The following is a 25661-nucleotide window of genomic DNA, read 5'->3' on the forward strand; positions in this document are numbered from 1 at the left end:
CCCCGCCCCCTGTGCTTTGGCCCCGCCCACCAGGGTGTTATGCGACCGCGGGGTGGGCGGGGCTTGAGGGCAGAGGGGGCGTGGCCTGTTTAGGGAGGAGGGGCTTTGCTACACAGGTTGGTGGGCGGGGCTTGGGGCGGAGGGGCGTGGCCTAAATCGCATGGGGGCGGGGCTTAGTGCTGGGTCCCTTGGGGCCAGCGGGGCACTGGGGGGGCCGCAGAGGCACCGCTGCCCCCAGCCCCACGGGTATGGGGCAGCCCCACGGGGCCGGCAGTGAGTAGCATTGGGAACAGGGGCACGAGGCAGCCCCGTCCCTTGGGACGCAGCGAGGTGAGCACATGGGGTGGCCATGGCAGCCCATTAAGTTGTGGGATCCCCGTCTCTCAAGGCATGGCAAGGCAGTGATGGATATGTGGGGTGGCTCTGCTGGCACTCGGGGGTGAGAAGCCATCACCGCAGCGGTGGTGGGGGGAGACGGGACACAGGGTGGCTTTGGTGACGCTTTGGGGTCAGGATCCCCACCTGTCAAGGTGCAGCAGGGTGGCGGTGAGTATGTGGGGCTGTTTTGGTGGCACTTAGGGACAGAGGCCCCTCTGTTAAGGCACAGTGGGGGGGGGGGGGGGGGGATGTGGGGTGTATTTGGTGGCACTTTGGGGTCAGAAGTCCTGCCCGTTAAGGCACAGTGAGGTGACAGTGAACGTGTGGGGTGGCTTTGGTGGCACTTTGTGGCCAGAAGCACCGTATCTCAAGGCACAGTGAGCTGGCAGTGGGGATGTGGGGTGGGCTTGGTGGCACTTTGGGACAGGATCCCCATCTGTTAAGGCACAGTAGTGTTGGTGGGGACGTGGGGTGGCTTTGGTGGCAGTCGGGCTCTGAAGCCCCATCCGTTAAGGCACAGCAAGGCGTTGGTGGGGTGGCCTCGGGGGGGCCCCGTCCCCCACCTTGGCAAAGCGGCGGAGGGGGGGGGGTCTCAGAAGCCCCTGGCCTCGAGGCGCAGCGTGACCACGGCGGGCGGCACCTTCTTCTTGAGGCGGTTGAAGTCCTTGGCCGAGCGCCACAGCCAGGTCTGCAGCTCCTTCAGCAGCCAGAAGTCGTCCATCTTCTTGAGGAAGTCATTGGGGGCGGCGGGGGCGCCGGGGGGCAGCGGGGGCCCGGCGGGGCCGGCGGGCAGCGGGTAACCCAGGGAGGACATGACGCCGGCGATGCTGACCACCAGCCCCTGCAGGCTGGAGCAGAAGTGGCCGAGGCGGTGGCGCAGCTCGGCGGTGCCCGCCTGCCCGTCCAGCCCGCGCAGGTAGCAGAGCAGGCGGCTGTAGGCGCGGTAGTTGGCCGCCAGCCGCGCGTTGTCCGTCAGCCCCCGCCACAGGTCCAAGTCCACCGTGGCGCTGGGCACCTGCTCGGCGCGCGCCAGCCGCGGGGGGTTGAAGTCGGGCTCATTGAAGGGGGGGCCCAGGTAGTTCAGCTGCAAGGGGGGAGGGAGGGGGTCAGGAGAGGGGGGACACCGGGGTGGGACTGTCCCCCGTGTCCCCAGCTGATTGCTCCACGTGCCCAGCGTGTCTCGTGTCCCTGCGTCCTCCTGCCCACGTGCCCCTGGGCTCCGTGCCCACTGTGTCACCGCTCTGCATGGCCCCCAGCTGGACATTCCCAGCACCTCCCAGGTCTCCACGTCCCCCTGTCCACCGCCTCTCCCTGTCCTTCACATCCCTGGTCTCCATGCCCTTGACTGCCTGGATCCCCATGCCCCCCAGCTGGATGTGCCCACCGTGTTCCTGTCCCCTACCCGGCTCTCCCTGCCCCACCACGTCCTCAAGCACCATGCCCACCATGTCTCCAGTTCCCCACGTGCTTGACACCCCCGGTTCGTGGCTCCCTGCTGAATGTGCCCACCGTGTTCCAGTCTCCACGTCCCCTTGTGCATCGTGTCCCCGAGCTCCACATCCCTGGTTCCCCATGAGCCCACATCCCAGGTCTCCACGTTCCCCCTCCCATACCCACCGTGTCCCCACATCCCAGCAACAGGAGCACCCGAGGGAGCTCAACCAGAGCTTGCATGCAGTGGGGGGGGACAGCAATGGCACCGGGGCACCTCCAGCTGTGCCACGCCAGCAGCACCGGGGGCACGTCAGGGCAGAGACAGGGAACCTCCGCGTGGGCCGGTGCCGCCGGCGGGCAGGGAGAGGCGGTGGCAGGGAGCCAGGGGTGTGCAGATGCCCGCGCCCCATGCCTGGACCTGGGATGAGGGCAGGGGCCAGGGGAGCCGCCCTGTGCCTCTCCCAGTGAGGCATTTCCTTGGCCTCCAGCACGGGTGGAGACCCACAGCCTCATGCATACAGGTGCACTCCCACCCCCATCCCGATGCTGCACCGTGGAGAGGTTTGGGGGGTCCCCACGCTAGTGGGGACGCAGAAAAAAGCAGGAGGTCCCCAGGCTTGCGGTGCCAATAGGGAGATGGGGGAGGGACAAGCCGGGGGGGGGGGGGGGGGGCGAGCCCCCTACTCACATAGGTGCCAGCGAGGGTGCGGAGCTGGTGCTCCAGGTAGCGGGTCAGGTCGTAGGTCTTCTGGATGGACTGGCCGGCGCCCAGCTCCTCCGTGCCGTTCAGGGCGGGCACTGCCGGCAGGTTGCAGAGCGCAGCACACAGGAAGGCAAAGATCCCCCAAGAGTCTCCTGCAGAGACACGGCGCTGCCTCAGGGGGGTCCCTGCGGCACGGGGAGGGGGAAACTGGACACCCCCGGGCACCCCGGTGGGGTGTGATGGGCCCCGGGGTGTTGGGGATGTGGCAGCACCCTGGCGGCTGCACCACTCGGCTCCACCAGAGCTTTGCTGCACTCCCCACCTCCCTGGGTGGGGGGATGCAGACCCCCCCAATGAGGTCAGGGCTTGCCCACGGCGCTCAAGACCTCCTCCTCTCACCCGGTGACAGGGACACCCTGCCACCCCAGGGACCTTGTGCCACTGGCACGCTCACCGCCAGCCCCAGCCTCATCCTGCACCCGGGGAAACTGAGGCAGGGAAGGTCTGGGCATGGAGCGGAGCCGCTCAGCTCATCCACACGGGAAGCCTGGACTGGTGCAGCAGGGGCCTTGGGGACCCCAGCGTCCCCACCAGCACCACTGGGACCACCACCCAGCACGGCCTCTCCTCTGTGCGCTGCCGACCGCGGACTGCAGAAACAATCCTTTATATGGAATCGAGCAAACGCTGCTTGCTGCACTCCCGCCGGGACGCCCGGGTTATATTTGGGAACGCCGAGTCACCTACCACCAATGCCGGAGCGGGCTTGGTTGCCTTCCTAATCACAGCACGCTGGGCACCCTGCGGGACTGCAGCAGTACATCCACATCCCCGTCCCCATCCCCATTCCCATCCCATCTGGCCCTGCCCTGCTGGGAGCCAGGGGCCGGGCAGGGGTCAGGGGCAGGACCCCGCAGGGCGGCTGGGGCGCGGGGCAACCTTTGCTGAGGCCTCTGCCGGAAACCGCCGTCCGGGCCACGCCAGCGCCCTGACGTCAGGGCGGGTTACGAAAGCCAGCCCCGCTCACCGAGAGGTCGCGGCCGCTTCCAGGAGGCTCCGTCCAACTGGCACCTCGCTGCGCGCCCTGCCGCGCTTCCCGGCACCTCCTCCGCGGGGACATCCCACTGCCGGCACGCCGCGGCACGGCCCCGCACGGCACGGCCCTGCTCCCAGCTCCCAGCCCTGCCCGGCACGGGCAGCCCCTGGAGGCCCCCCAGGGAGGCGAGGGCGGCGGGGAGCCCTGCGGTGCCCTCACACGTCACCACTCCCCGTCAAACGCTGCCGGGAGGTTTGGAAAGCCAGGAGCAGCCAAGCTCCAGTGACGCACGCGGGCCCGTGGGGACGCCCTGGCTGCGGCTGCGCCAGTCCCTGCGCGTGGCACCCGGCCCGGCTGCGCCCACCGGCCGCGGGATGCCGTCCCCTGGTGATGCACGGTGCCCTGAGGGCGTGCGGTGCGCCCTGCACAGGTGCCGTTGCGCAAAGCTCCTGCACGCACGAGGCACCGTGCGCGTGAGGCACTGTGCAGCCGTGCAATGTGCACCACGAACTCGTAGCACGCTTTGCAGGCGTGTGGCAGGCACGGCGCAGACGTGGGATACAGCACAAAGACGTGCCGTGCGCCACGGAGGAGTGCCGTGCACTGTGCAAGCGTGGTGCACCGCGCAAGCACAAGACCCACTGTGCACGGCACACGTGAGACGCACCGTGACGGCGTGTGCCACTGATGTCAGCCCCCGCGCACACCCTTGCACGTGCCGGTGACCTCATGGGCGCCGCGTGCCCCCACACCGCATCCATGCCGCTGGGAGCAGACGGAGCTGCTCGCGCACGGCCGAGCCCATGGGTCCCGGCACGGTGAGCGTGGGGGGCGCACCGCGGTCCCGCTGCGTGCGTGCAAGTGTGCGTGCGAGCGTGGGCCGAGGGCAGCGGGGGGGGGGCCGCATGGCGGTGACTCACCCGCCCCCGGGTGTTTGCTTTGGCCCGGCCCCACCGTGGCCGAGCCCGGCACAGGCGCTCGCAGCCCCGCACTGCGCAGCGGGGCCGGCGGGACCCTCACCCGCCACCGGCTCGGGTTTCCAGAGAGGGATTTACACCCGGCCCCAGCCCTGCTGCGGCCAAGGCAAACAGAGCTGGGGGGGCCAGGATGGGGGCGCGGGGGGGGAACGGGGACGAGGACGGAGCAGCCGGCAGCTCCCAGGCAGGCAGCTGGGGTGCGGGGCTGCAGGAGCGTGGAGATGAGGATGAGGATGAAGGGGGGCACAGGGAAGCGCCTGGTGGATGTGGATGTCCGGGGCTGGGTGGTGGCTGGGATGCTTGGCCGTGGTGGCATCACAGCGGTGGCACCGACCTGGCCGTGTGGCTCTGGGCACAGCCCTGGGCTGCTCGGGGTGACTGCAGCGGGAAGCCCAGCGCGGTGCAGCCGCTCTCCCTCACCCGCCTCGGCCGCGACGGCTCGGCACTGGGTGGAAAAGGGCTCAGCACCGGCACAGGCAGCAGCCACGCAGTCCCGGGCCCGGCAGGGAGGGGGGGGCAGGCGGCGAGCGGGGCCGGCACAGCTGGATCCCAGTGACGTCGAGAGGAAGAGCCCGAGGGTTTCAAAACCGGCCCTGGAGTGGGGCCAGGATGCTCCCGGCCCACGTAAGCAAAGCACGGAGCGGCTGCGGGGCCGGCCCCATGGGCAGGTGGAGAGCTAGGGCCACGGGAGCTGACCCCCCCCGAGCACCAGCCAGCAGCACACCTCCCCCCATCACTGCCCCAGCGCACGGGTGGGGATCTGCGGGCACCGAGGGGGCCGCCAGCAGTGCCCCGGGACAGCTCGCCCGGCCGTGCCCCCGTGCGTCACGGCGGGGCCACCACCCGCGTGGCTTTGGAGGCGTGGGACAGCACGGAGCAGGGAGGCAGCGGCAGAACCGCAGCCCTGCCATGAGGCTGGGGCGGGGGGGGGCCTGCCCATGCTGCCCCCCCCCCCCCCGCCGAGCAGCCCCCCCCGCGAGCCGGCGCTGCCATTGTGCGGCGCTGAGCTGTTCCCTGGGCACGCCGTGGGCAGCGAGCTGCCGGGGTCAGGCGTGACCGCAAGCTGCCAGCGCCGCTTTTCCCGAAAGTGTTGAGCAAAGCGGCTCCGGAGGCTTTGGGGAAGGGGGGACCCCCGCCCTGCCGGCCCCTCGCACCAGCGCGCAGCCCAGAGCCCCGAGCGCGGCGAGGCGGCGGCGGGAGCTGCCGTATCTGATGGGCTGGCGGCCAAGGGACGGCGGAGCCCGGCACCGCTGGGAGCGCGGCCCCTCCGCGGCGCTCGCCCGGCCGCGGGGCGGGAACAGAGCCGGGACGTCCCGCGGCAGCCAGCGTGAGCGCGCCATTGAGGAGCGGGGAGCAGCGTGGAGCCCGCGAGCGATGACGGAGCAGACAATAGCAGCGGCCCCGGCTGCCCCGACCCCGGCTCTCCCCGCGCGCCCTCACGGACGGGCTCTTGCACAACGTGGCAGCCGCCGCCAGCCGCTGGCAGGGAGCCGGCCGGGAGATGCTGCGGGCAGGATGGGCCGGGACGGACACCTCGCGTCCCCGGGGCTGTAACACTGACAGCAGCCCCGTGGGCCCGGCGTGAGGACGCTGCTCCCCGCACCTGGACGCCGGGTCCTGCGGTCCCCGAGCGCTGACAGGAGGGACGCAGGCACCCTGTGGCTGATCTCTCCTGCACCCAAAGTGCTGTGATTGCCCCCAGATCCTGCAGTGAGAGGCAGCGGGGAGCAGTGGGGATCCCCCAGACCTGCCACAGGCCTGGCCGGGAGGAGGAGTTGCAGCGTGCCTGCCCTGCTGCGCCCTGTGCAGGTCCCTGAGAGCAAAGCCACATCCCCAGGGGCGTCGGGGGAGCACGAGGGGGGAGCCCGGCCCCGCGCCCCTCCGGCCATGCATGAGCTTGCAGCCCGCACTGAGTGTTTACATCCTGTCTCCTCCGTGTGTTTATAAATGCATCCGTGCACGGGAGACTCCAGCGAGGCCGTAATTAGCTGGGCCTGGATTTCCCATCCGGCTCCAGCCAGCGGCACGATGGAAGCCCCCCCCCCCCTCAACCGGAGGCAGGGGCGCAGGCCCCTAATCCCAACCAGACCCTGCACCAAGGGCCGGCCCCGCGTGGTGCTGCCCGAGGGCACCCGCAGCTCCTGCCCGGCACGCACTGCCGTGCACCACCACGCACGCCAGCGGGACCCAACGGCACAGCCTCCCCCGTGCCCATCCTCACTGCACCCACCACGGGTGCCCGCTGACCCATCCAGCACTCCTGGCACGAGGGCTGACAGTGCCAAAAAATCCCTCCCACGCCAGGCACCCCAACCCGCGTCCCCTGTGGCGCCGAGGGCCAAGGCGGCCGTGCCTGCAGCCACAGCACAAAGAGCCGAGGGAGCTTTTATGGGAGCGGCGGCGGAGCCAGGGACAGCCCAGCGCCAAAGGCAGCCTGGCCCCTCTCCGGCCTGGAGCGGAAACGGCAAGCTGGGGGCCGAGCCCGGGAGGGGAGCGGCAGCTCCCAGCACAGGGGGGGGACTGGGGGTGTGGGGCCAGCTGGGGCTCCCGGTGCCAGCCCGCATGGCAGCACCGAGCCCTGTGCCGTGGGTGCCGTGTGTGCCGTCAGCCCCTGACCTGCCGCCGTTGCTGGCGTCTCCCTCCAGCCGCCCCGTGCCACGCTGCCGGCGGGTGTGCAGGGGAGCAGCCGCCACGCTTGGCAGGCGCGGTGGGGATGGCTGTGCCCTGGGAAACCTCATGTGCTGGGGCAGCGCTGCGCGCCCCGCTGCCCCAGTAGCACCAGGCAAGGGCTCATCATCCACGGGCCAGCCAGACCCACGGCACTGCCAGCCCGGTGGCTCGCTGGCACAAGTGGGAGAGCTGGCCACCCAGACGCCCTGTCTACGCCGGTGAGGGCGGGTGGGCGCAAGCACGTCCCTGTGTGTGCCTGCTGGGATCTTTGCGTGGGCACCTGGCGGGCACGCGAGGGGCCACAGAGCCAGGATGAGCCCCCCCCAGCCCAGGAGGAGGCAGCTCCCGGCAGCAGGGCAGGTGGGCGCAGGGAAGGGGGTGATTTATGGCGAAATGTGCCACTTAGCAGGGCATAAATCTTCCCCCGGCGCAGCCCTGTAAGCAGAGCCCTCTGCATTTCCCTTCAGAGGCTGCTCGCGGGCTGGGGCTAATGCAGCCCAGATGTGCGCGGGGACCGTGCCCTCGCGCAGCCTGCTAACGAGGCGCGGGGACACCGGTTCCTGGTGGGAGCCCGGCATCCCCGAGCCCCGTCCCCGGGACATCGCCGGGCTGGGGACGGCCTCAGACGGGGAGCGGAGCGGCGGCCGGCCCTCAGCATCCCCCTCCCTCCCTCACCCGCCACGAGCTGTGCCGCGGGCTGACCGCAGGCCGCGGCCGGCAGCCTCCTGGTGCCACCGGCTCCCCGCCACCTCCACCGAGCTGGGGACGGGCTTCAGAGGCGCGACGGGGCCAGGAGCCGGAGCCCCCGGCTGCCGGCCCCACTTTTCTGGTTCCCCCGAGGCACGCCGGCTCCGCGGGAGCTTGAACAAAACCTGGCCCCGGCCTCGTGTCCCCAGCCCCGCGCCCAGCGAGGCGGGAGCCCGGCCGACAGCGCCCACAGTTTGACCTTTTAAGGGTTGTTTTCCAGCGTTTTTCCCCTTCCTTTCTGCGCCAGGCAGCCCCAACGCAGCCCCTCCGCGCCATGGGGCCGGCAGCCCCCCGTCTTCCCAGGGCCCCCGGGGCGGCTCCAGCCGCCAGGGCCGGGGTAACAAAGCCATCCGGCAGCTGTGGCCGGAGCCCCGGGGCAGTGGCGGCGTGCCGGGTTCCCTCTGCGGAGGGGGGCATTTCCCCAGCGCCCCCCGAAAGCGTCAGCCACGTCCCGGTGGGGCTCGGAGGCTGCAGCACATGCCTGCGCTCACGCCGCCTGCCCCGCGAGTGAGCCCCGGGCAGGAGAAACGGCTCTTCCTGCCCCCCGAGTCCCAGGGACTTTCATTTTCCTCCCCTCTGTCAGTCCTGGGTTTTAATTCTCCGTGCTAAGCGGCGTTTCCCTCCCTGGTAATCACAAACATGCATGGAAAAGAGGGAACTAGAGAAAGGGAAAAAAAAAAAAAAAAAAGAAAAAAAAAAAAAAGGAGGCAGAGGGGGAAAGTCTTAAATCAATCCCAAAGCCAGACAGACGTTTTAATCAAATCAAATTAAAATCAGCAGCGGCTCGGCACAGCGAGCCGCGCCAGGCGCAGCAGCCCCCCGCCCCTGCCCCCGGCCCCTCGCTCTTACCTGGGGGCTCCCCGGCCACATTTAGCATAGTAGAGTCAGGGCGCGGGGCTGGAGGGGGCGCGAGGAGCCCGGGCGTGGGGCTGGTGCTGCGCCGAGCCCCGAGCCCCGCGCTGACGGCGAAGCCTGCCTGCTCTCCTCTGCCCTGGCTCGCACTCGCTCGCGCTCGCTCGGGTGTTTTTTTTTTGTTTTTTTTTTTTTTCCTCTCCCTATTTGTTTTGGTTTGTGTTTGCTTGGGTGTTAGGTGGAAGAAGCTGTCTGGGCTGTGTTTTTTTGGTGTGTGAGTGTGTGCACGGTTTGCACCACGCTCCGGCTCCCTCGCTCACTGCCTTTCCCCCTTCCACCTCCCTTGATTTGCTCTTTTGATTGGTGTCCAGGAATGCAAGAATAAAAAAAACGCGAGCTCGCATACACCCTCTCTCCAAGCTGCTGCCTCCCTTTTTTTTTTTTTCCCTTTTTTTTTTTTTTTTTTCCGAAATTCAAGTGTTAAGCAGAACCAGGTTGCTTTCAAGAATGTATTTGATGCAATTGTACACAAGAGCGGGCTCCATTCATTCCCCTCCCTCTCCCCCGGGCTCCCCCCGGGCTCCGCGGCCGCGCTGGGGAGGCTGTGGCCGGACCGGGCGCCGCGCGCGGGGCAGCGGACGGGGACCAGAACCGGGGGGGGGGGGGGGAGGGACACCGGAGAAGGGAAAAAAGGGGGGTTGGGGGGAATGACCCCTTCCTCACGCCCCCCTCCCCTTCTTCCCCGCTTCCCGGGGGGGGCCCTGGCTGCCGCTCGCCCTTTGTTAGTGGCCGGGGAGCGGGACGGGGCGGCGGGCGGGGGGCTCCTTTTCCTACCTGCTCGGAAATCCATGGGGGCGGCGGCCCGGGGGGTCCTGGCCGCAGGGGGGCTGCGGGGCGGCCGCGCTGCTGCGCCGGGGCCGGGCTGGGAGCTCCCATTTGGCGGCCCCGCTCCCCGCGGGGAGGGCAGCGACGGGAGAGGGGCGAGGGGCGAGGGGGCGCGGGGGGCGTGGGGTGCCAGGCTGCCGCCCCGCCGCGGGGCAAGGGGGAGCGAGAGGCGGAGAGAGGCGGCGCAGGCAGACAGACAGACAGGCAGGCAGGCAGACACACAGACAGACAGAGCGCCGGGGAAGGGCGGCCGGTGCGGGGCGGGGGGCGGCACGGCCGGACGGCCGGAGGGACGGCGAATGGCCCCGCCGCCCCGGCCCCGCCGCCCCGGCCGCCCCTCGCCTCGCTCCGTTCTCTTCCGACGGGACCTCTCGGCGCTGCCCCGGGGCCGCGGCAGGTGACCGAGCCCCCGGCGGCGGCGGCAGCGCGGCCGCGGCATCGCCCGGCCCGGCGCCGTCGGGGCACCGGTGTCCCCCCTCTTCACCCCCACACCGGCTGCCGGCGGAGCTCCCGGTGCGCATCGCTGCCGTCCTGCCGCCCGTGCCCGGTGGGCCCCGGTCCCGAGCCCCGGGTACCGGCTCCAGTCCTCCGGGTACCGTCCCCAGTTCCCATGGGACCGTCCCCAATTCCCCGGATACCTGCCCCAATCCTCCGGGTACCGGCCCCAATCCCCCGGGGACCGGCTCCAGCACCCCGGGTACCGGCCCCAGTCCTCCGGTACCGGCCCCAATCCCTCGGGTACTGGCTTCAACCCCCCTGGGACCGTCCCCAACCCCTCGGATACCGGCCCCGCGCCCCAGGGACCGGCCCCAATTCCCCGGGGACCGGCTCCACTCGCCCGGGGACCGGCTCCAGTCCCCGGGGACCGGCCCCAATCCCCCGGGGACCGGCTCCGCTCGCCCGGGGACCGGCTCCAGTCCCCGGGGACCGGCCCTAATCCCCCGAGGACCGGCCCCAGTGCCCCGGTACCGGCCCCAATCCCCCGGGGACCGGCCCCAGTCGCCCACCGCCCTCGCCCTGCGCAGCCCTCTGCCCCCGGCCCCGCGAGCGGCTGCTCGGGGATGTTGCGAGGCTGCTGCCAGGCGGCTGGGCTGCGATCAACCTGCCCCGAGAGGAGCGACCCCGCTCTGCAAATGGAGGCTGCCGGACCCCTCAGCGGGCCGGGGGCGCTGGGCTGGACCCTGGGGGCCGAGCACGGTGCAGAGCCCCCGTGGACGGCTCGGCTGGGCGGCTGCACCACCGGGGGGGGGGACCAGTGGCCGAAATGCTCAGGACATGCGGCCAGCCCCTTCCCCTTGCGACCCACAGCGTGTGCCGGGGCAGAGGTGAGCCTCGCGCCCCCTTTTTTTGGCAGAGGGGGATTCTGTCATGCCAAGGGGCGCAGCCCTGCCTGCGCTGGCTCCCCCTCAAAAAAAAATTGGATAAAACAAAAGCCCTGCACGGCAGCTGCGAGGGCTGGGAGGCAGAGGGTGGCTTCGCTGGGGCTCAGCACGGAGCAACCGCATCCCCGTAGCACGCCAAGAGCACCCCAGCCCTAAATGCAGGGACACCCCCACCCCAAACTGCTCGGACAGCCCCTGCGCGGAGAAACGGCACCGGCACAGGGCTGAGCGCTCAGCGCCCCCGGGGGGCAGCGAAGCGGCTTGGGGCGAGGGGGCCACCGGGCACTGCCCGGGGCTACCGGGGGGGGGGTGTATGGGGGAGGGGGGAGGCGGCGCTGCCCCAGCCCTGGCGCTGGGGGGTCCCGGGGGGGCTGTGCCCGGTGCCCCCGTGCGCTCCGCTCCCCCCGCGGCGGGCAGGGGGTCCCGTTTCCCCCCCGGGGGGTGTCCCGGGAGCTGCCGATGGGGGCAGCGCTCGACTCCGCGGGGCTCCCCCGGTAACGGGACGGGACGGGAGGGGCGGCAGGGGGCCCTACTGGGGGGTCCCTGCTTTGGGGTCCGGTCCCGAGCCCGGTCCCGCTCGCCCCGAGGAGCCGCAGCCCTGCCCCCCCCCTCCCCAGGGCCACCCGGTGCCGCCCCTTGGCCCCCGCCCCGTGCCCCGGGGCCGAGCAGCCCCACGCGGGGCAGGCTCCCGCCGGCCCGGCCCCGGAGCCCAGCGGCGGGGGGCCGGTGGCCCGAGGGCCGGCGGAGGGGAGCGCGGCCGGCGTCGCCCCGCCTCTGCTCGTCGAGGCCCCATTGGCCGCGCGACACGTCGCTCCACCTATCCTCCAATCCGCCGCGCCGCCCGCGCTCCGCCGCCCAATAGAACGGCGGCCGGCCCGGCGGGGCCCGCCCCTTCGCGGGCCGCCGAGGAGCGGGGCGGGGCGGAGGGAGACGGGCGAAGGGCCCCGCCCCGCGGTCACGTGACGGGCAGCGGCTCGCGGCGCGCCGGCACGCCGTCAATCATCCTCGCCAGCCAATCGCGAGGCAGAGGGGGGCGGGGCGGAGGCGGGCGGGCGGCCAATGGGAAGGCGGCGGGCGGGAGCGGGGCCGGTGGCGGCGGCGGCGCGGCGGGAGAGAGCGGCGGGGCCAGGAGGGGGGGGGGAGCGGCACCGGCAGGCGGGGGGGGGCGGGGCGGGGGGTGCCCCCCGCCATGAAGTGCGTCATCGCCGGGAGCAACGTCAGAGGTGAGCGCGGCACCGGCACCGGGACCGGGGGCAGGGAGCGGGAGGGTCGGGGCGGTGCCGGTGCCGGTGCCCCCCCCCCGACCGCCCCGCTCCCGCTCCCGCTCCCGCAGCCCTGGGCCGCGCCGTGCACGCGCTGTCGCGGATCGGGGACGAGCTGTACCTGGAGCCCACCGGCAGCGGGGTACGGGGCCGCGCACCGCGACGGGGCCGCACCGGGGCCGGTAGGAGGGGCGGGGACAAACCCCGAAACCCCCCCCGGTCCCGGTGCGTGCCCGCCGCTCACGGCCCGCTCCCCCCCCCAGCTGTCCCTGCGGGCCGCCAGCCCCTCGCGCTCCGCCTTCGCCTCCTTCCTGCTGGCGCCCCTCTTCTTCCAGCTCTACCAGCCCGGGCCCCCCGCCGCGCCCCCGCGCTGCAAGGTGCACATGAAGGTGAGCGACCCCCGGGGACCCCCGGTGACCCCCCCGGTAACCCCCCCCGGGGGCTGACGGCTGTGCTGTGCCCCCCCCCCCCCCACTGCAGAGCTTCCTCGGCGTGTTCCGCTCGCTGCCGGCGCTGGAGAAGACGGTGGAGCGCTGCCTGCTGCTGCTGCGGCCCCGCGCCAGCCGCCTGGTGCTGCAGCTGCACTGCAAGTACGGTGAGTGGGGGGGGGGGGGCACCGGGAGGGGACGGGGGGGGCCGCCCCGGTTGGGCTAAGCCACCTGTCACCCCCCCCCCCGTAGGCATCACCCGGACGCACAACCTGGCCTTCCAGGAGTGCGAGCGGCTGCAGGCTGTCTTCGACACGCAGCGCTGCGCCAGCAGCCTCTGCGCGCCGGCACGGTGAGAGCAGCGGGGGGCTGCGGGGAGACGTCTGTGTGTGTTTTGGGGGGGGGGGGACACAAAGCGCTGAGCCTGCCCCGTGCCCGCCAGGGTGCTGGCGGAGGCCGTGGTCCACTTCCCGCAGACGCTGGCGGAGGTGACGCTGGCGGCCGGCCCCGGGGGCAGGATCAGCCTGCGCAGCTACGTGGAGGATGAGGCCGGTGAGTGGGGGGCCGGGGGCTGGCCGGGGGGTGCCTCCCCGCCCCGCGTCCCTAACGGCCTCCCCGCAGAGCTGGGCAAGGCGATGGTGACGGAGCTGTGGTTGGCCCCGGATGAGTTCCAGGCGGTGGCTGTGGTCCCGGATTCCCGCATCACTTTCTGCCTCAAAGAGTTTCGGGTGAGCGGGAGCCGGGGGCCGCCCCCAAACGTCCTCCCCCCCCCTCACCCACTCGGGTCTCACCCGGTCTCATCTCCGCCCAGGGACTCCTGACTTTCGCCGAGGCCTCCAACTTGCCCCTCACCATCCACTATGACGCGCCTGGCAGGTAGGAGCAGCCACCCTAGCCCCCCCGTGCTTCCCCAACTGTGCTTAGCCCCTCTGTGCCCCCAGGCCGGCGATCTTCAGCCTGGAAGACCCCCTGATGGAGGCCCACCTGGTCCTGGCCACCCTCCTGGACCCCGAGAGCAGCTCCCAGCCCCCCGCAGCCAACGGGTAACCGCTGCCAGCAGTAGGGACCAGAGTGAACGGCCCCCACACCACCCCCCCTGACCCGCCGTCTCCCCACGCAGCATCTCCCACGCGCCTGCCCCCTCGGATGACTTCGCCGATGACCTCGAGTCCTACATGATTGCCATGGAAACCGAAAGCTACGGGGAGGATTCGGGGGCACCTCCCAGCCCCACCTTCCCCCTGCGCACCCCTCATCCCATAGAAAGCGACCCCCAGGAGGAGGAGGAGGAGGAGGATGGAGCTGTGCCAGGCACACCCCCTCACAAGAAGGTGGGGGACGGGCACGGCTGTGTCGGGGGGCAGGGGCTGGGCGTGCTCCCCCCCCGACACGTGCCTCTCCCCCCCCAGTTCCGCTCGCTGTTTTTTGGCTCGGTGATGACATCGGGGGGGCCCAGCCCGGCCCCCAGCCAGGAGGTGCTGGCAGAGGACAGCGATGGCGAGTGCTGAGACCCCCGGTGCCCCCTGGCAGCAGCCCGGGGGTCCCGCTGCGGCAGCTGGCACTGCCCGGGCATGCAGGATGTGCCCCCCCAGACCCCCTAAGCCACGACACAGACCCCCCCCAGTGACCCTTTACAAGTTTATTTCCAAAAAAAGCCTCCTGCCCCCCCCTCCGCTGCTGCCCCAGGGGTGGGCTGCCCCACTCCCCCCGGCGGGCCCTGCCCCAGAGGGGGCTTTTGGTTCGGTGGAGGGTGGCGGGGGGGGGGCAGGATCTTACAAATAAAAAATAAATGGAAAGAAGAGCGACCTGATGGGGGGGCCGGGCCCCGGGCCCCAGCGGCGGGTGCTCACTTCTTGGCTTTGGCAGAGTTGCGGGGAGGGGTGACGGGGCGGCCGGCGGGGTTCAGCCCGCTGAACTGCCCGTATTTGCCCTTGTTCTTGTCGGCCGGCTTCAGGATCTGGGGGGCAGGGGATGAGTGAGGGGGGCTGCAGGCGGCCGCCCTCCGCTTTCCCCAGCTGCAGGCCCGCCTGCCCGCCCCCCCCCTGCCCGAGCCGCAGCCCACCTGGAAGGAGCACATGAGGGTCTCATCCACGCTCATCATGGCGCCCGCGTTGTCGAACTCCCCGCAGTAGTTGGGCGCCGAGAAGAGGGTCACGAGCTGGCGCTTGGCGAAGAACTCGTAGCCGTCCTCCACCACCTGCGGGGCCTCGGGGCTCAGCTGGGGCAACCCCACTGCCCTGGGGCAGATATCCCCCTGCGCCCTGCCTGCAGTGCCCCCCGGGACAAACGCCTCCCCTCCCAAAGCTTACAGAGCCCAACCACCCCTGGGGCAGCACCCCCAAGACCCCAAAGGTCCCCTCCTGAGGGGAAACCCCCTTGGAGACTCCTGCCTGTAGGGCGCTGGGGTGTCCCAGAGCAAACACCCCAGAAGGAGAGCCAGCCCCCCGCCCCAGGGGTACCTGGTGTGCCCGACAGATGAGGTCCAGGTCGTGCTTGTGCAGGAACTTGGCCACCACCTCTGCCCCAAAGGTGAAGGAGACGCCGCGGTCGTTCTCGCCCCAGCCCTGCACATCCTTGTCGGGGTCGGACCACAGCAGGTCGCACAGCAGCCCCTGGTCGGGCACGTCCGTGGGGCGCATGATCCGCCGGATCTGCTCCATCGACTGCAGGTCGGGAGACAGCCCTGCGCGGGGCGGGGGGCGTCAGGCCCTGCTGGGGGAGACACCCCCCTCCCCAGGGCACCCCGCTGCCCCAGAGGGGCCGTGCCCACCTCCGTGGCAGCAGAAGATCTTCTCGTCCACGATGGCAGCGATGGGCAAGCAGTTGAAGCAGTCAGTGAACGTCTTCCAGAGCTTGATGTTGTAGCGCCGCTTGCCTGCGAGGCAGCGGTGTGGGTGCCGGGGACCCCCCCACGGAGCCTCGCCAGCCCCGCGGGATGTCACCGGGTGACACAGCGTGGGATGGGGACACGGGGCGGGCACGGGGGTGGCGAGGGGCTCCCGTTGGTCACAGAAACCACACACGGGGCCGAGTGTGGGACGGCACGGGGGAGACACAAGGTGGGGAAAGGTGGGTGGGACGGGGCGGGAGGGGGGCACGGCGGCGTGCCGGCACTCACACTCATCGTAGAAGCCGTAGATGCGGTTGATGCTGGCGCACTCGTGGTTGCCGCGCAGCAGGAAGAAGTTCTCGGGGTACTTGATCTTGTAGGCCAGCAGCAGGCAGATGGTCTCCAGCGACTGCTTGCCCCGGTCCACGTAGTCGCCCAGGAACAGGTAGTTGCTCTCGGGGGGGAAGCCGCCGTACTCGAAGAGGCGCAGCAGGTCGTAGTACTGCCCGTGGATGTCCCCTGGAGAGGGGGGGACACAGCAGGGGGTGACACCCGGCCCCGCCACCCCCCTCCCCATCATCCCGGTGCCCCCCCCGGTGCCGGTGCTCACCGCAGATCTTGAGGGGCGCCTCGAGCTCCAGCAGGATGGGCTGGCTCAGGAAGATCTCCCGCGACTTGAGGCACAGCCCGCGGATCTCGTTCTCCGTCAGCTGCACGTTCTTCCCGGGACGCGACCCTTGCACTGCGCGGCGGGGGGGGGGCTGCGGTCAGCGGCTCCCCCCCCTCCCGGTAACGGAGCCGGTAACGGAGCCGGTGGTCGCCCCCAGCCCCCTCCGTGCCCCCCGCACCCCCCATTCCCCCTCCGTTCCCCCCCCCCTCCCCGTTCCCCTCCCCCCCCCGTTCCCCTCACCCCCCCCCGCCGCTCCCGTTCCCCCCCCGGTGCCGTCGCGGGGCCCGGAAGCCGCCGTTGTGCCCCGGGGCCCGTTGAGCGCCGCGGGCGGGGCCGTTGTGGGCGGCCCGGTGGCGGAGGGGGGCGGCCGGGGGGGCTCGGCCGGGGGCCGCTCACCCTCCAGGAGGCGGCTGATGATGGAGTCCAGGTTGAGCTTCTCGGTCTCCGCCATGGCCGCCGGACGCTGCGTCCCCGCGCGCCGCCCGCCCCGCCCGGCACCGGGAGCGGCCCGCGGGGACTCGGGGGGGCGGCGGCGCAGCGCCCCCTGCCGGCACGGAGGTCGCGGGGACACCCAGAGGGGAGGCCGGCAGCGGGGCTGCCCCCGGGGGAACCGGGACGCGGGGCGAGGGACGGCACCGGAGGGCACCGGGACACCGGAGGGCACCGGGATAGGGGACAAGGGACAGCACCGGGGGGCACTGGGGGGCACCGGGGGGGAACCGGGACACCGGGGGGCAGCGGGATAGGGGACAAGGGACAGCACCGGAGGGCACCGGGACACCGGGGGCACCGGGATAGGGGACAAGGGACAGCAGCTGGTGACACCGGGGAGCACCGGGACACCGGGGGGCACCGGGATAGGGGACGCGGGGCTGCACCGCAGGGCACCGGGACACCCGGGGGGGAACCGGGACACCGGGGGGGAACCGGGATAAGGGACAAGGGACAGCACCGGGGGGCACCGGGACACCGGAGGGGAACCGAGACACTGGGGGCACCGGGATAAGGGACGCGGGGCACCGGGACGCGGGACATAGGACAAGGGGTAGTACCGGGGGAACGGAGACATAGCGGAGGCACCGTGGCGGCACCGAGGCGCTGGGGCACGGGACGGCAGCGGGGGACATGGGGTTGACGCGGGAGGTGGGGAGAGAGGAAGCACCGGGGGGTGTGGGGGACACGGGGCGGCAGCGGGGGGCAGTGAGATATTTGGGGGGGGGGGGCAGCGGGATAGGAGGCATGGGACATAAGGCAGGGGGCAGCACCGGGGGGCACGGAGACACCGGCGGGACACCGGGACACTGGGACAGCACCGGGGGGTGTGGGGAGACACCGGGTACGGGACACGGTGGGCACCGGGACACCGGGGGGGAGTTGGGTAGGTGACACGGGACAGCACCGGACGACGTGAGAGAGACGGGACTGGGGATGGGGGACACGGGGGGCACGGGGGGCACGGACACCCCCGGGGGGGCACGGGACCGGGACATGTGACGGCACCGGGGGGCAGCGGGGCACCGGGACACGTGACAGGGGGCAGGGGACAGCACCGGGGGGCACGGAGGCACCGGGACACGTGACGCGGGACACGGGACAGCACCGGGGGGGGGCTCGGGGGGGCGCGGGGGGACGGGCGCGGCTCTGCCCCCGCCGTCCCGCTCCGTGCGCGCCCCGTGCCCGTGCCCGCGCCCGCACGCCCCGGTGCCCGCTCCCGCCCGGCGGGGCCGCGTCTCGGGGCCGTGCCGGTGCGGCCACGCGGGACCGTTGCCGGGAGGCTGTTGCCAACCCCGTGCCGCGGAGACTCCCGTGGGGGCCTCCGTGGGGAGCGGGGGAGACCTCGCGTGCCGCGCCGTGCCGTGCCACGCGTGCCCCCGCTGCCGTCCGCTCCCTGCTCCCCGCGTGCCACGCGCGCCGCCACCCCGGGCCGCGTGCCCGTGGCCCCCGTCCGTGACATTTCAGCCCCGCGGTGTCAGCTGCGCCGCTGTCCCCGGGCGACCCCCGGCTGGCCGCGTCCCCGCACCCCCCGCCCCCCGTCTCCGCCCCGCGCCCTCCCCCGGGGCCGCCCCGCCCGGGGGCTGGAGGCACCGCCGGTGCAGAACCGGGCACAGGGCTCTGCGGGCAGCGACAGCCGCGGGCACCGGCACCGACACAGCGACCGCCGGTGGGTGCCGGGGGTGTGTGTGGGGGGGTGCGTGCGCGCTGTGCACGCGTGTGCGGGGACTTGTGCGCTGGTGTCCACGCGTGTCCGTGCGCGCTCAGAGCGCTGCGGGGACGGGGACGGCGACAGCAGCTGTCGCGCTAAGCCGGGGGACGTGCGGCGCCGCATCTCCGCCGCGCCGGGGGGACAGGCGACAAGCGACAGGGGCCGGGTGGCAGCCGCGGACAATGGGGCTCTGTGCCGCCCGCCGTGCCCGCCGCCTAATCCGGGGCACGGGGCCGGGCCCCCGGGGGGGGGGGGGACCGCGGGGCTTTAAGGGCTCCGAGCGCTCCCCCGGCTGCAGCAGGGCGCTCCCGGGGGCAGGCATCCAGCCACGCGTGACCGCGGGCCCCGCGCAGGTACCGCGGCGAAAGGGCTTGCCCGGGGGGCGGGGGGGGGCGTCCCGCCACCGGGGTCGCCCCCGTCGCGTGGACACCGCTCAGGCCCCCCCCGTGGGGTCCGCGGCTGTCGGCGCTGGCCAGGGGACGCCCGTGCCTCAGTTTCCCCCCGTGCTGGAGCCGCTGGGCTGGGGCACCCGGGGGGGGGCGCGCCAGGGCCCACAGCCCCAGGGCACCTTGGCACCGGGCGCAGGGGGGTCCCCGGTGGGGCTGAGCTGCCGCCGGATTAGGATAATCCCTGCAGGGGCTCAGCCGGAGCTGCCCCAGTCAGCAGGGCTGGCACCGAGGGGTGTGGGGGGAGCAGGGACACCGGGGCTGGCACCGAGGGGACCCCAGGACACCCCGGGGGTCCCCGCCCAACTCGGCTGACTCGGCCCCTCTGTCTTTTGCAGCCCCCCGACGCCAGGATGGTGAGTGGTCCCGGGAGGGTCCAGGCGGGGGGGGCTCTTCCCAGCAGGGCTCGGCGGTACCGGGCACTCGGCGTGGCAGTGCCGTGCCCACCCGCCGCGTGACCCCGTGGGGACAAGGGGACGCTTTGTCTGGGAGCTGGCACTGCCCTGCTGTCCCCAAGGCGGTGGCTCAGTGCCTGGGCACCCCCACAGCCCCACAGCCCCCTTGCCCCGTGCTGCAGCCCTGCCCCATGCCTGCCCCATGCTGCCCCGAACCCCACACCCGCCCCATCGCCCCCACGCCAGCCCCATCACCCCTGTGCTCGCCCCTCATCTGTCCCACCGCTGGCCCCATCTGTGCCCCGTGGCAACCCCAAGGCGGGCACCTGGTCCCAGCCCCGGCTGTGCCCCACGACAGCTCTCAGTGGACCAGGTCAGCGTGGAGCAGCCGATGAGTCCGAAGGAGCAGGAGTGGGCAGGGCCGGAGGCACTGTGCCCGGGCTGGCTGGACGAGGAGGTGCCTGATGGCGAGGTCCCCGAGGACACCGGGGACCCCGACTCAGCCACCCACGGCTACGAGTTGCTGCAGAGTGCCCTGCGCCAGGAGGGGCTGCCCCTTACCGTGGACCGCACCAAGGAGCCCCGCACGGGTACTGGGCACGGGGGTCACGGGGGCTGGCAGCTGGGGACACAGCGCCAGGCTGGGGGCACGGGGGTGCCAGGGACGGGGTGGCAATGCGGTCCCATGCCTGCTGATCACCACCTCGCTGCAGGATTCGGTCCACTGGACATGACTGTCTGCATCCTGGGCTCCCCTACCGCCTTCCTGCCCGTCCTGCTGGAGGGCGGCTCCCGCTGCCCAGGTGCGTCCGGCCCCCAGCCCCCCATAACGGGCAGCCACGAGCTCCCCCCGCATCCCACCCAGGGTGGGTGCCCGGCACAGGGGGCACGGCCACTGCCCACACTGCTGCCCACCCACAGGTGCCATGGTGCTGTGCCTCTCACCCACCTGGGCCAGCCGGGTGCCCTCGGAGACGTCCCCAGGCGCCTGGTCACTGCTGCTCTCCCAGGGGGTCTCCTTTGAGGCGGGGGGCCACAGCGCCCTGGAGGTGTTTGTGCCCCCCCGGCGGGCCACCTACGTGACGGGCACCTTCAGCCCCGGGACTGAGAGCAGCTGGGTGGGCGAGCTGGCCCGCGACCTCGACTGCCCCATGGGGGGCTCAGTGCCACTGGCCCGGTGGCTGGAGGACCCGGTGGCCACCCGCTGGGTGTTGGCTGCCCGTGGTGGCCTGCACGTGCCCCCCACCCTGGCCTTCGTCCTGGGAACCCAGGGGGCCCTGCCTGAGGACCCCGCGCCCCCCGGGGTGCGCCTGGTGCGGCTGGAGGACCCCCAGGGCCAGGAGAGCCTGGTGAGGGAGGAGGTGTGCGCCTTCCTGGGGGGCACTGCCATGAAGCCCTACAGCCAGGTGGGCACCGGGTGGCACCGCGGGGTGGGTGGGGGCTGTGGGGCTGGGGCACGGGGGCAGGGAGCAGCAGCGGGATGCTCGGGGGTGGCTGTGGGGTGGCAGTCAGGGGCAGCGAGAGGTGGTGCGGCTTGGTGGGGTGGCTGTGGGGTGGTGGTGGGAGCGGGTGGCAGGGGGCGAGGGGTGCTGCGGCGAGGTGGCAGGGGGTGACGCGGTGAGGTGGCAGGGGGTGACACGGTGCTGCATGCAGGTGGCGGTGCGGCCGGCAGGGTGGCGGTGGCGTGGGACAGGCACCCGCAGCACCCACGGGAAGGCGGAGGGGGCGGCGGTGGCGGCGGCGGTGGTGGCCCGGCTGAGTGGGCTGCAGGAGGAGGAGAGCGTCCTGCTGGAGGCCCTGGTGCCCACCGCCCGCCTGCCCGCGCCCCCCCCACGTAAGACCCCCCCTCGGGCGCCCACCACCCCCGGGGGGCGAGGGGGGCGGGAAGGGCCCCCCGGAACTCCCACCATCCCTGGGAAGGGCCCCCCGGAGCTCCCATGGTCGCTCTGTCAGCCTCGTGTCCAAACCCAGGGGTGGGGGATGCCCCGAATCCCTGCAGCCCCCTAGGGAGGGGGGGGAGGTGGCTGCCCTGTCCCCCTGCTGTCCCCTGGGCTGGGGGGCAGCACCCAACATAAGGGGGCCGGTGGGGAGGTGAGGGGACCGTCCCTGGCTCCCCACCATCCTGGGGGGCTGGGGGTGGCTGTGGCGGTGGTGGTGCCACACTGGGCTGCCCTGTGACCAAGGGTAGGTTTGGGGGGGGGGGTGCACGTCAGGGCCCCCTCCCCACGTTCCCGTCCTTGGGCTGCGGCGCGTCCCTGCCCTGTCCCTCGCCCCCCAGGCAGCGCAGCCCCGCGGCTGCCCGTGGCCCTGCGCATCTGCACCGTCGTCTGCCGGTCCTGGGGGGACCGGCCCCAGCTCTGCCAGGTACGGCCTGGGCGCGAGGGTGGGGGCACCACGCACTTGGGTGGGGTCGGGAACCCCCTCCCCAGTTCACGTAGCCCCTGTGCCTGGTGATGGGGGTGGCACCAGGCGGCTCTGGGCGTCCCCGGGGGTGGCCCATGTCCCCGTGGCGGTGGTGGCGTGTCCCCACAGGTGGCATGCGGCATGGGGCGCGCGGACGCGCCGGTGCGGCACGGGGCGGCGCTGCCCCTGGGCCTGGACTCCAGCCTGCAGCAGTGGGGTCTGGCGGACCCGGGGCACCGGCAGGCACTGGCGGAGCGGCTGCGGGGGGCTGCTGAGGACGCCATGGCCGCCCTCCTGGCCGCTGAAGCAGAGCTGAGCCCCGCGCAGCGTGGCGGTGCCCGCGCCCACACCGACATCCTCGGTGAGCACCAGCCCCGGGGGCTGCTCCTGCAGGGGCAGGGGGAGGGCAGCCCCGGGGTGCTGAGTGCGCCGTCCCCACCGTGTCCCCCAGGTGTGGATTTCCTGCTGTCGTGTGTGGATGACACCCTGGAGCTGGTGGCCCTCTCTGCCAACTGCCAGCGGTGCTTGGAGACCTGCCTGCTGGCTGAGGCCATGGGGCGCGACGTGGGGGAGCCCGCCGGTGACCTGCCCCGGCTGCTGGCAGAAGCCCTGCTGCACCGGGCACAGTGCCACCTGGTAGAGGGCAAGGACATCCTCCTGATCGGGGCCGGCGGTGTCAGCAAGAGCTTCGTCTGGGAAGCAGCCCGCGAATATGGCTTGAGGGTAAGGAGGCAATGGGGCTGTCAGTAGGTTCCAGAGTGAACACCGGGCACCGCCCCGGCTGTGCTGTAGCAGTGCTCGCGCTGCGGGTGGCGGCGAGGGGCTGGGGGTGGGCACCTGTCCCCCGTCCCCACACCACGGTGACGCCCGTGCGGTGTCTGCACAGATCCACCTGGTGGAGTCGGACCCGGAGCACTTTGCGGCGGGGCTGGTGCAGACCTTCCTGCCCTACGACAGCCGGGAGCACCAGCGCGACGAGGAGCACGCCGAGCGGGTGGCGGAGCTGGTGCGCGCCCGGGACCTGCGGCCCCACGCCTGCCTCTCCTACTGGGACGACTGCGTGGTGCTGGCGGCGCTGGTGTGCCAGCGGCTGGGGCTGCGCGGCAGCCCGCCCGCCGCCGTCCGCCTGGCCAAGCAGAAGAGCCGGACCCACCAGCACCTGCAGTGCTGCCGCCGCGGCCGCCCGCCGCCCGCCGCCTTCGCCGTGCCCTGCCGGCGGCTGCGCAGCCACGGGGACGTGGAGCGGGCGGCGGGCGCCGTCCCCTTCCCCGCCGTGGCCAAGCTGGAGTTCGGGGCGGGCGGCGTGGGCGTGCGGCTGGTGGAGAGCGCCCGGCAGTGCCACGCGCACGCCGCCCGGCTGTGGCGCGACCTGCGCGCCGACGCCGACTACCCGGGCATCGGGCTGGGCTGGGGCAATGCCATGCTGCTGATGGAGTACGTGCCGGGCACCGAGCACGACGTCGACCTGGTGCTGTTCGAGGGGCGGCTGCTGGGCGCCTGGGTGTCGGACAACGGCCCCACGCGCCTGCCCGCCTTCCTGGAGACGGCGGCCGTGCTGCCCTCCTGCCTGCCCGCCGACCGGCAGGCACAGCTGGTGCGGGCGGCCCTGCAGTGCTGCCGGGCCTGCGGGCTGCTGGACGGCGTCTTCAACGTGGAGCTGAAGCTGGGCCCCGGCGGGCCGCGCCTGCTGGAGATCAACCCGCGCATGGGCGGCTTCTACCTGCGCGACTGGATCCGCGCCGTCTACGGCCCCGACCTGCTGCTGGCGGCCGTGCTGGTGGCGCTGGGGCTGCCGCCCGTGCTGCCCGCCCGCCCCGCGCCCCGCGCCCAGCTGGCGGGCGTCATGTGCCTGGCCTCCGAGCACGGCCCGGCGCTGCGCCAGGGCGGGCTGGCGGCCCTGCAGGGCCTGCAGCGGCGCGGGCTGGTGCGGCTCAACCCGCTGTTCGAGGAGGCGGGCGGGCAGTACGAGGAGCCCTGCCTGAGCGTGGCCTGCGCCGGGGGCAGCCCGGCCGAGGCCTGCGGCCGCCTGCTGGGGCTGTGCCAGGCGCTGGGCATCGACTCGCCGCGCTACCCCGTTGACCATTTCCTCTCCCACTTCAAATAGCCCCGGCGGGGAGCGGGGCGGGGGGGTGGCGCGGAGGTCCCGACCCACGGCCCCGTCTGCCCGGCCCCCGACGCCCCCCGGCTCCCCCCTGGCCCCCCAATGTGTCCCCTTCTCCGCCACCCCCTCCCTCCAAGCCCCTCCTGGACCTTGTCACCCGTGTCACCCACTCCCTGTGGCACAGGGACAGAGCCCAGGGGCAGTCCTGAGCCCCCTGCCCCACCATCCCTGTGCTGTCCCCAGGGGAGGCGTGGAGGGGGCCCCTGAACGAGCCTATGGTAATGGGGTGGCCCCCATAGCACCTGCGCCACCCCACAATGGCAGTAGGACCAGGCAGCACAGGGAGACCCCGCAATAACAGAGAGCACAGGGAGGTCCTGCAATAATGAACCAGCACAGGGAGACCCTAAAATAAATGAGCGTAGGGAGTCCCTACAATAAATGAGCATGGGGTGACCCTACAATAAATGAGCATGGGGTGACCCTACAATAGGAAATGAGCATGGGGAGACCCTACAATAAATGAGCGTAGGGAGTCCCTACAATAAATGAGCATGGGGAGACCCTATAATAAATGAGCATGGGGAGACCCTACAATAGGAAATGAGCATGGGGAGACCCTACAATAAATGAGCATGGGGAGACCCTACAATAGGAAATGAGCATGGGGAGACCCTACAATAACAAATGAGTACGGGGAGACCCTGTAATAGCAGATGAACATGGGGAAACCCTACAATAGCAAATGAGCATGGGGAGACCCTGTGAGGAAATGCCATCACTGGGTAGACCCTACAATAACAAACCAGAGTGAGGGAGACCCTGCCATAACAAACATGGGGAGACGTTCCCATGACATATGGCCCTGGGAAGGGTCCCCGAGGACAAGCTGGGCCCTCAGGAGATGCTGTGTGACAGCGCAGTGTGTGATAGCCACTGCTGCCCTGTCACCCCTCGTCACCATTGAGGGGTCTGACAGCAACAGATGCCACAGTAACAGCAGCAACCCTACAATAATACAGCCCATGTAGCGCCCGAGACCTCCCAGTAACAGCAGTGATCCTACAATAACACAGCTCATGTAGTAATCTAGTGCCCAAGACCCCCCTTACTGGGGGAAATAGTGACCCTAAAAAAATACACAGCCCGTGTAGCACCTGAGACCCCCCAGTAACAGCAGTGACCCTACAATAATAGAGTCCATGTAGTGCCCAAGACCCTGACTAACAGCACTGACCCTACAATAACACACAGCTCATGTAGTGCCCTAGACTCCTCAGTAACAGCAGTGACCCTACAACAATGGCACATGTAGCACTTGAGACCCCCCCAGTAGCAGCAGTGACCCTACAATAACACAAAGCCCATGTAGTGCCCTAGACCCCCCAGTAGCAGCAGCGACCCTACAATAACACACAGCCCATGTAGTGCTTGAGACCCCCACTAACAGCAGTGACCCTACAATAACACACAGCCCATGTAGTGCTTGAGACCCCCAGTAGCAGCAGCGACCCTACAATAACACACAGCCCGTGTAGTGCCCTAGACCCCCAGTAGCAGCAGCAACCCTACAATAACACACGGCCCACGCCGTGCCCCAGACCCCCCAATAAAGGCTGTGGAGCCCCGTGGCCGTGTCGCTGTCCCACTTTCTGAGTTCTCCCCTCCCCGGGCCCCCCGTGGGCCCCCCCGCGGGCCATGGCTGACATTTGGGGCCGACCCCTGCCCTTTGCGGGGCCAGCCCGACACCCGAGCCGCCGCGGGGGGCGTGGCCTAAGAGGCGGGGGGCGTGGCCTCGGCGGAGGGGGCGGGGCTGAGTCCCGGACTACATTTCCCGTGGTGCCCCGCGGCGGGGATGC

The 25661-nt window shown here is 71.6% G+C and overlaps 4 protein-coding genes across 5 annotated transcripts; 2 read left to right on the forward strand and 2 right to left on the reverse strand.

The window, feature by feature from the left end:
- Positions 1 to 970: 970 nt before the first annotated feature.
- Positions 971 to 8899, reverse strand: CLCF1 (cardiotrophin like cytokine factor 1; the record flags this gene model as incomplete). The annotated part of the gene is made up of 3 exons (XM_084287338.1): positions 8795 to 8899; positions 2501 to 2667; positions 971 to 1462 (listed from the first exon to the last, which is right to left on the reverse strand). The coding sequence occupies exons 1-3, from the start codon at positions 8820 to 8822 to the stop codon at positions 971 to 973; spliced, it is 687 nt and encodes a 228-aa protein (XP_084143464.1). The 5' UTR covers positions 8823 to 8899.
- A 3335-nt stretch (positions 8900 to 12234) lies between these two features.
- On the forward strand, positions 12235 to 14301 carry RAD9A (RAD9 checkpoint clamp component A). 2 transcript variants are annotated; one of them, XM_084288267.1, is made up of 11 exons: positions 12235 to 12287; positions 12398 to 12468; positions 12590 to 12715; positions 12807 to 12921; positions 13007 to 13106; positions 13197 to 13306; positions 13376 to 13482; positions 13566 to 13630; positions 13696 to 13797; positions 13875 to 14085; positions 14164 to 14301. In XM_084288267.1, the coding sequence occupies exons 1-11, from the start codon at positions 12254 to 12256 to the stop codon at positions 14260 to 14262; spliced, it is 1140 nt and encodes a 379-aa protein (XP_084144393.1). In that variant the 5' UTR covers positions 12235 to 12253; the 3' UTR covers positions 14263 to 14301. The 2 variants fall into 2 exon arrangements, with proteins under 2 accessions (XP_084144393.1, XP_084144392.1); XM_084288266.1 differs by having other exon boundaries at positions 13197 to 13482.
- Positions 14302 to 14378: 77 nt separating this feature from the next.
- Positions 14379 to 16779, reverse strand: PPP1CA (protein phosphatase 1 catalytic subunit alpha). Its single transcript, XM_084288268.1, has 7 exons — positions 16651 to 16779; positions 16195 to 16326; positions 15873 to 16103; positions 15525 to 15629; positions 15214 to 15437; positions 14817 to 14951; positions 14379 to 14711 (listed from the first exon to the last, which is right to left on the reverse strand). Exons 1-7 carry the CDS (start codon positions 16703 to 16705, stop codon positions 14601 to 14603), a joined length of 993 nt encoding a protein of 330 aa, XP_084144394.1. The 5' UTR covers positions 16706 to 16779; the 3' UTR covers positions 14379 to 14600.
- A 1555-nt stretch (positions 16780 to 18334) lies between these two features.
- CARNS1 (carnosine synthase 1) lies at positions 18335 to 23868 on the forward strand. Its single transcript, XM_084288312.1, has 10 exons — positions 18335 to 18415; positions 19242 to 19259; positions 19657 to 19888; positions 20012 to 20101; positions 20220 to 20704; positions 20952 to 21132; positions 21577 to 21662; positions 21831 to 22062; positions 22153 to 22424; positions 22588 to 23868. Exons 2-10 carry the CDS (start codon positions 19257 to 19259, stop codon positions 23803 to 23805), a joined length of 2799 nt encoding a protein of 932 aa, XP_084144438.1. The 5' UTR covers positions 18335 to 18415; positions 19242 to 19256; the 3' UTR covers positions 23806 to 23868.
- The last annotated feature ends 1793 nt before the right edge of the window (positions 23869 to 25661 follow it).

The sequence above is a fragment of the Netta rufina genome (genome assembly GCF_964035555.1).
Source record: "Netta rufina genome assembly, chromosome: 5".
Lineage (NCBI taxonomy): Eukaryota > Metazoa > Chordata > Aves > Anseriformes > Anatidae > Netta > Netta rufina.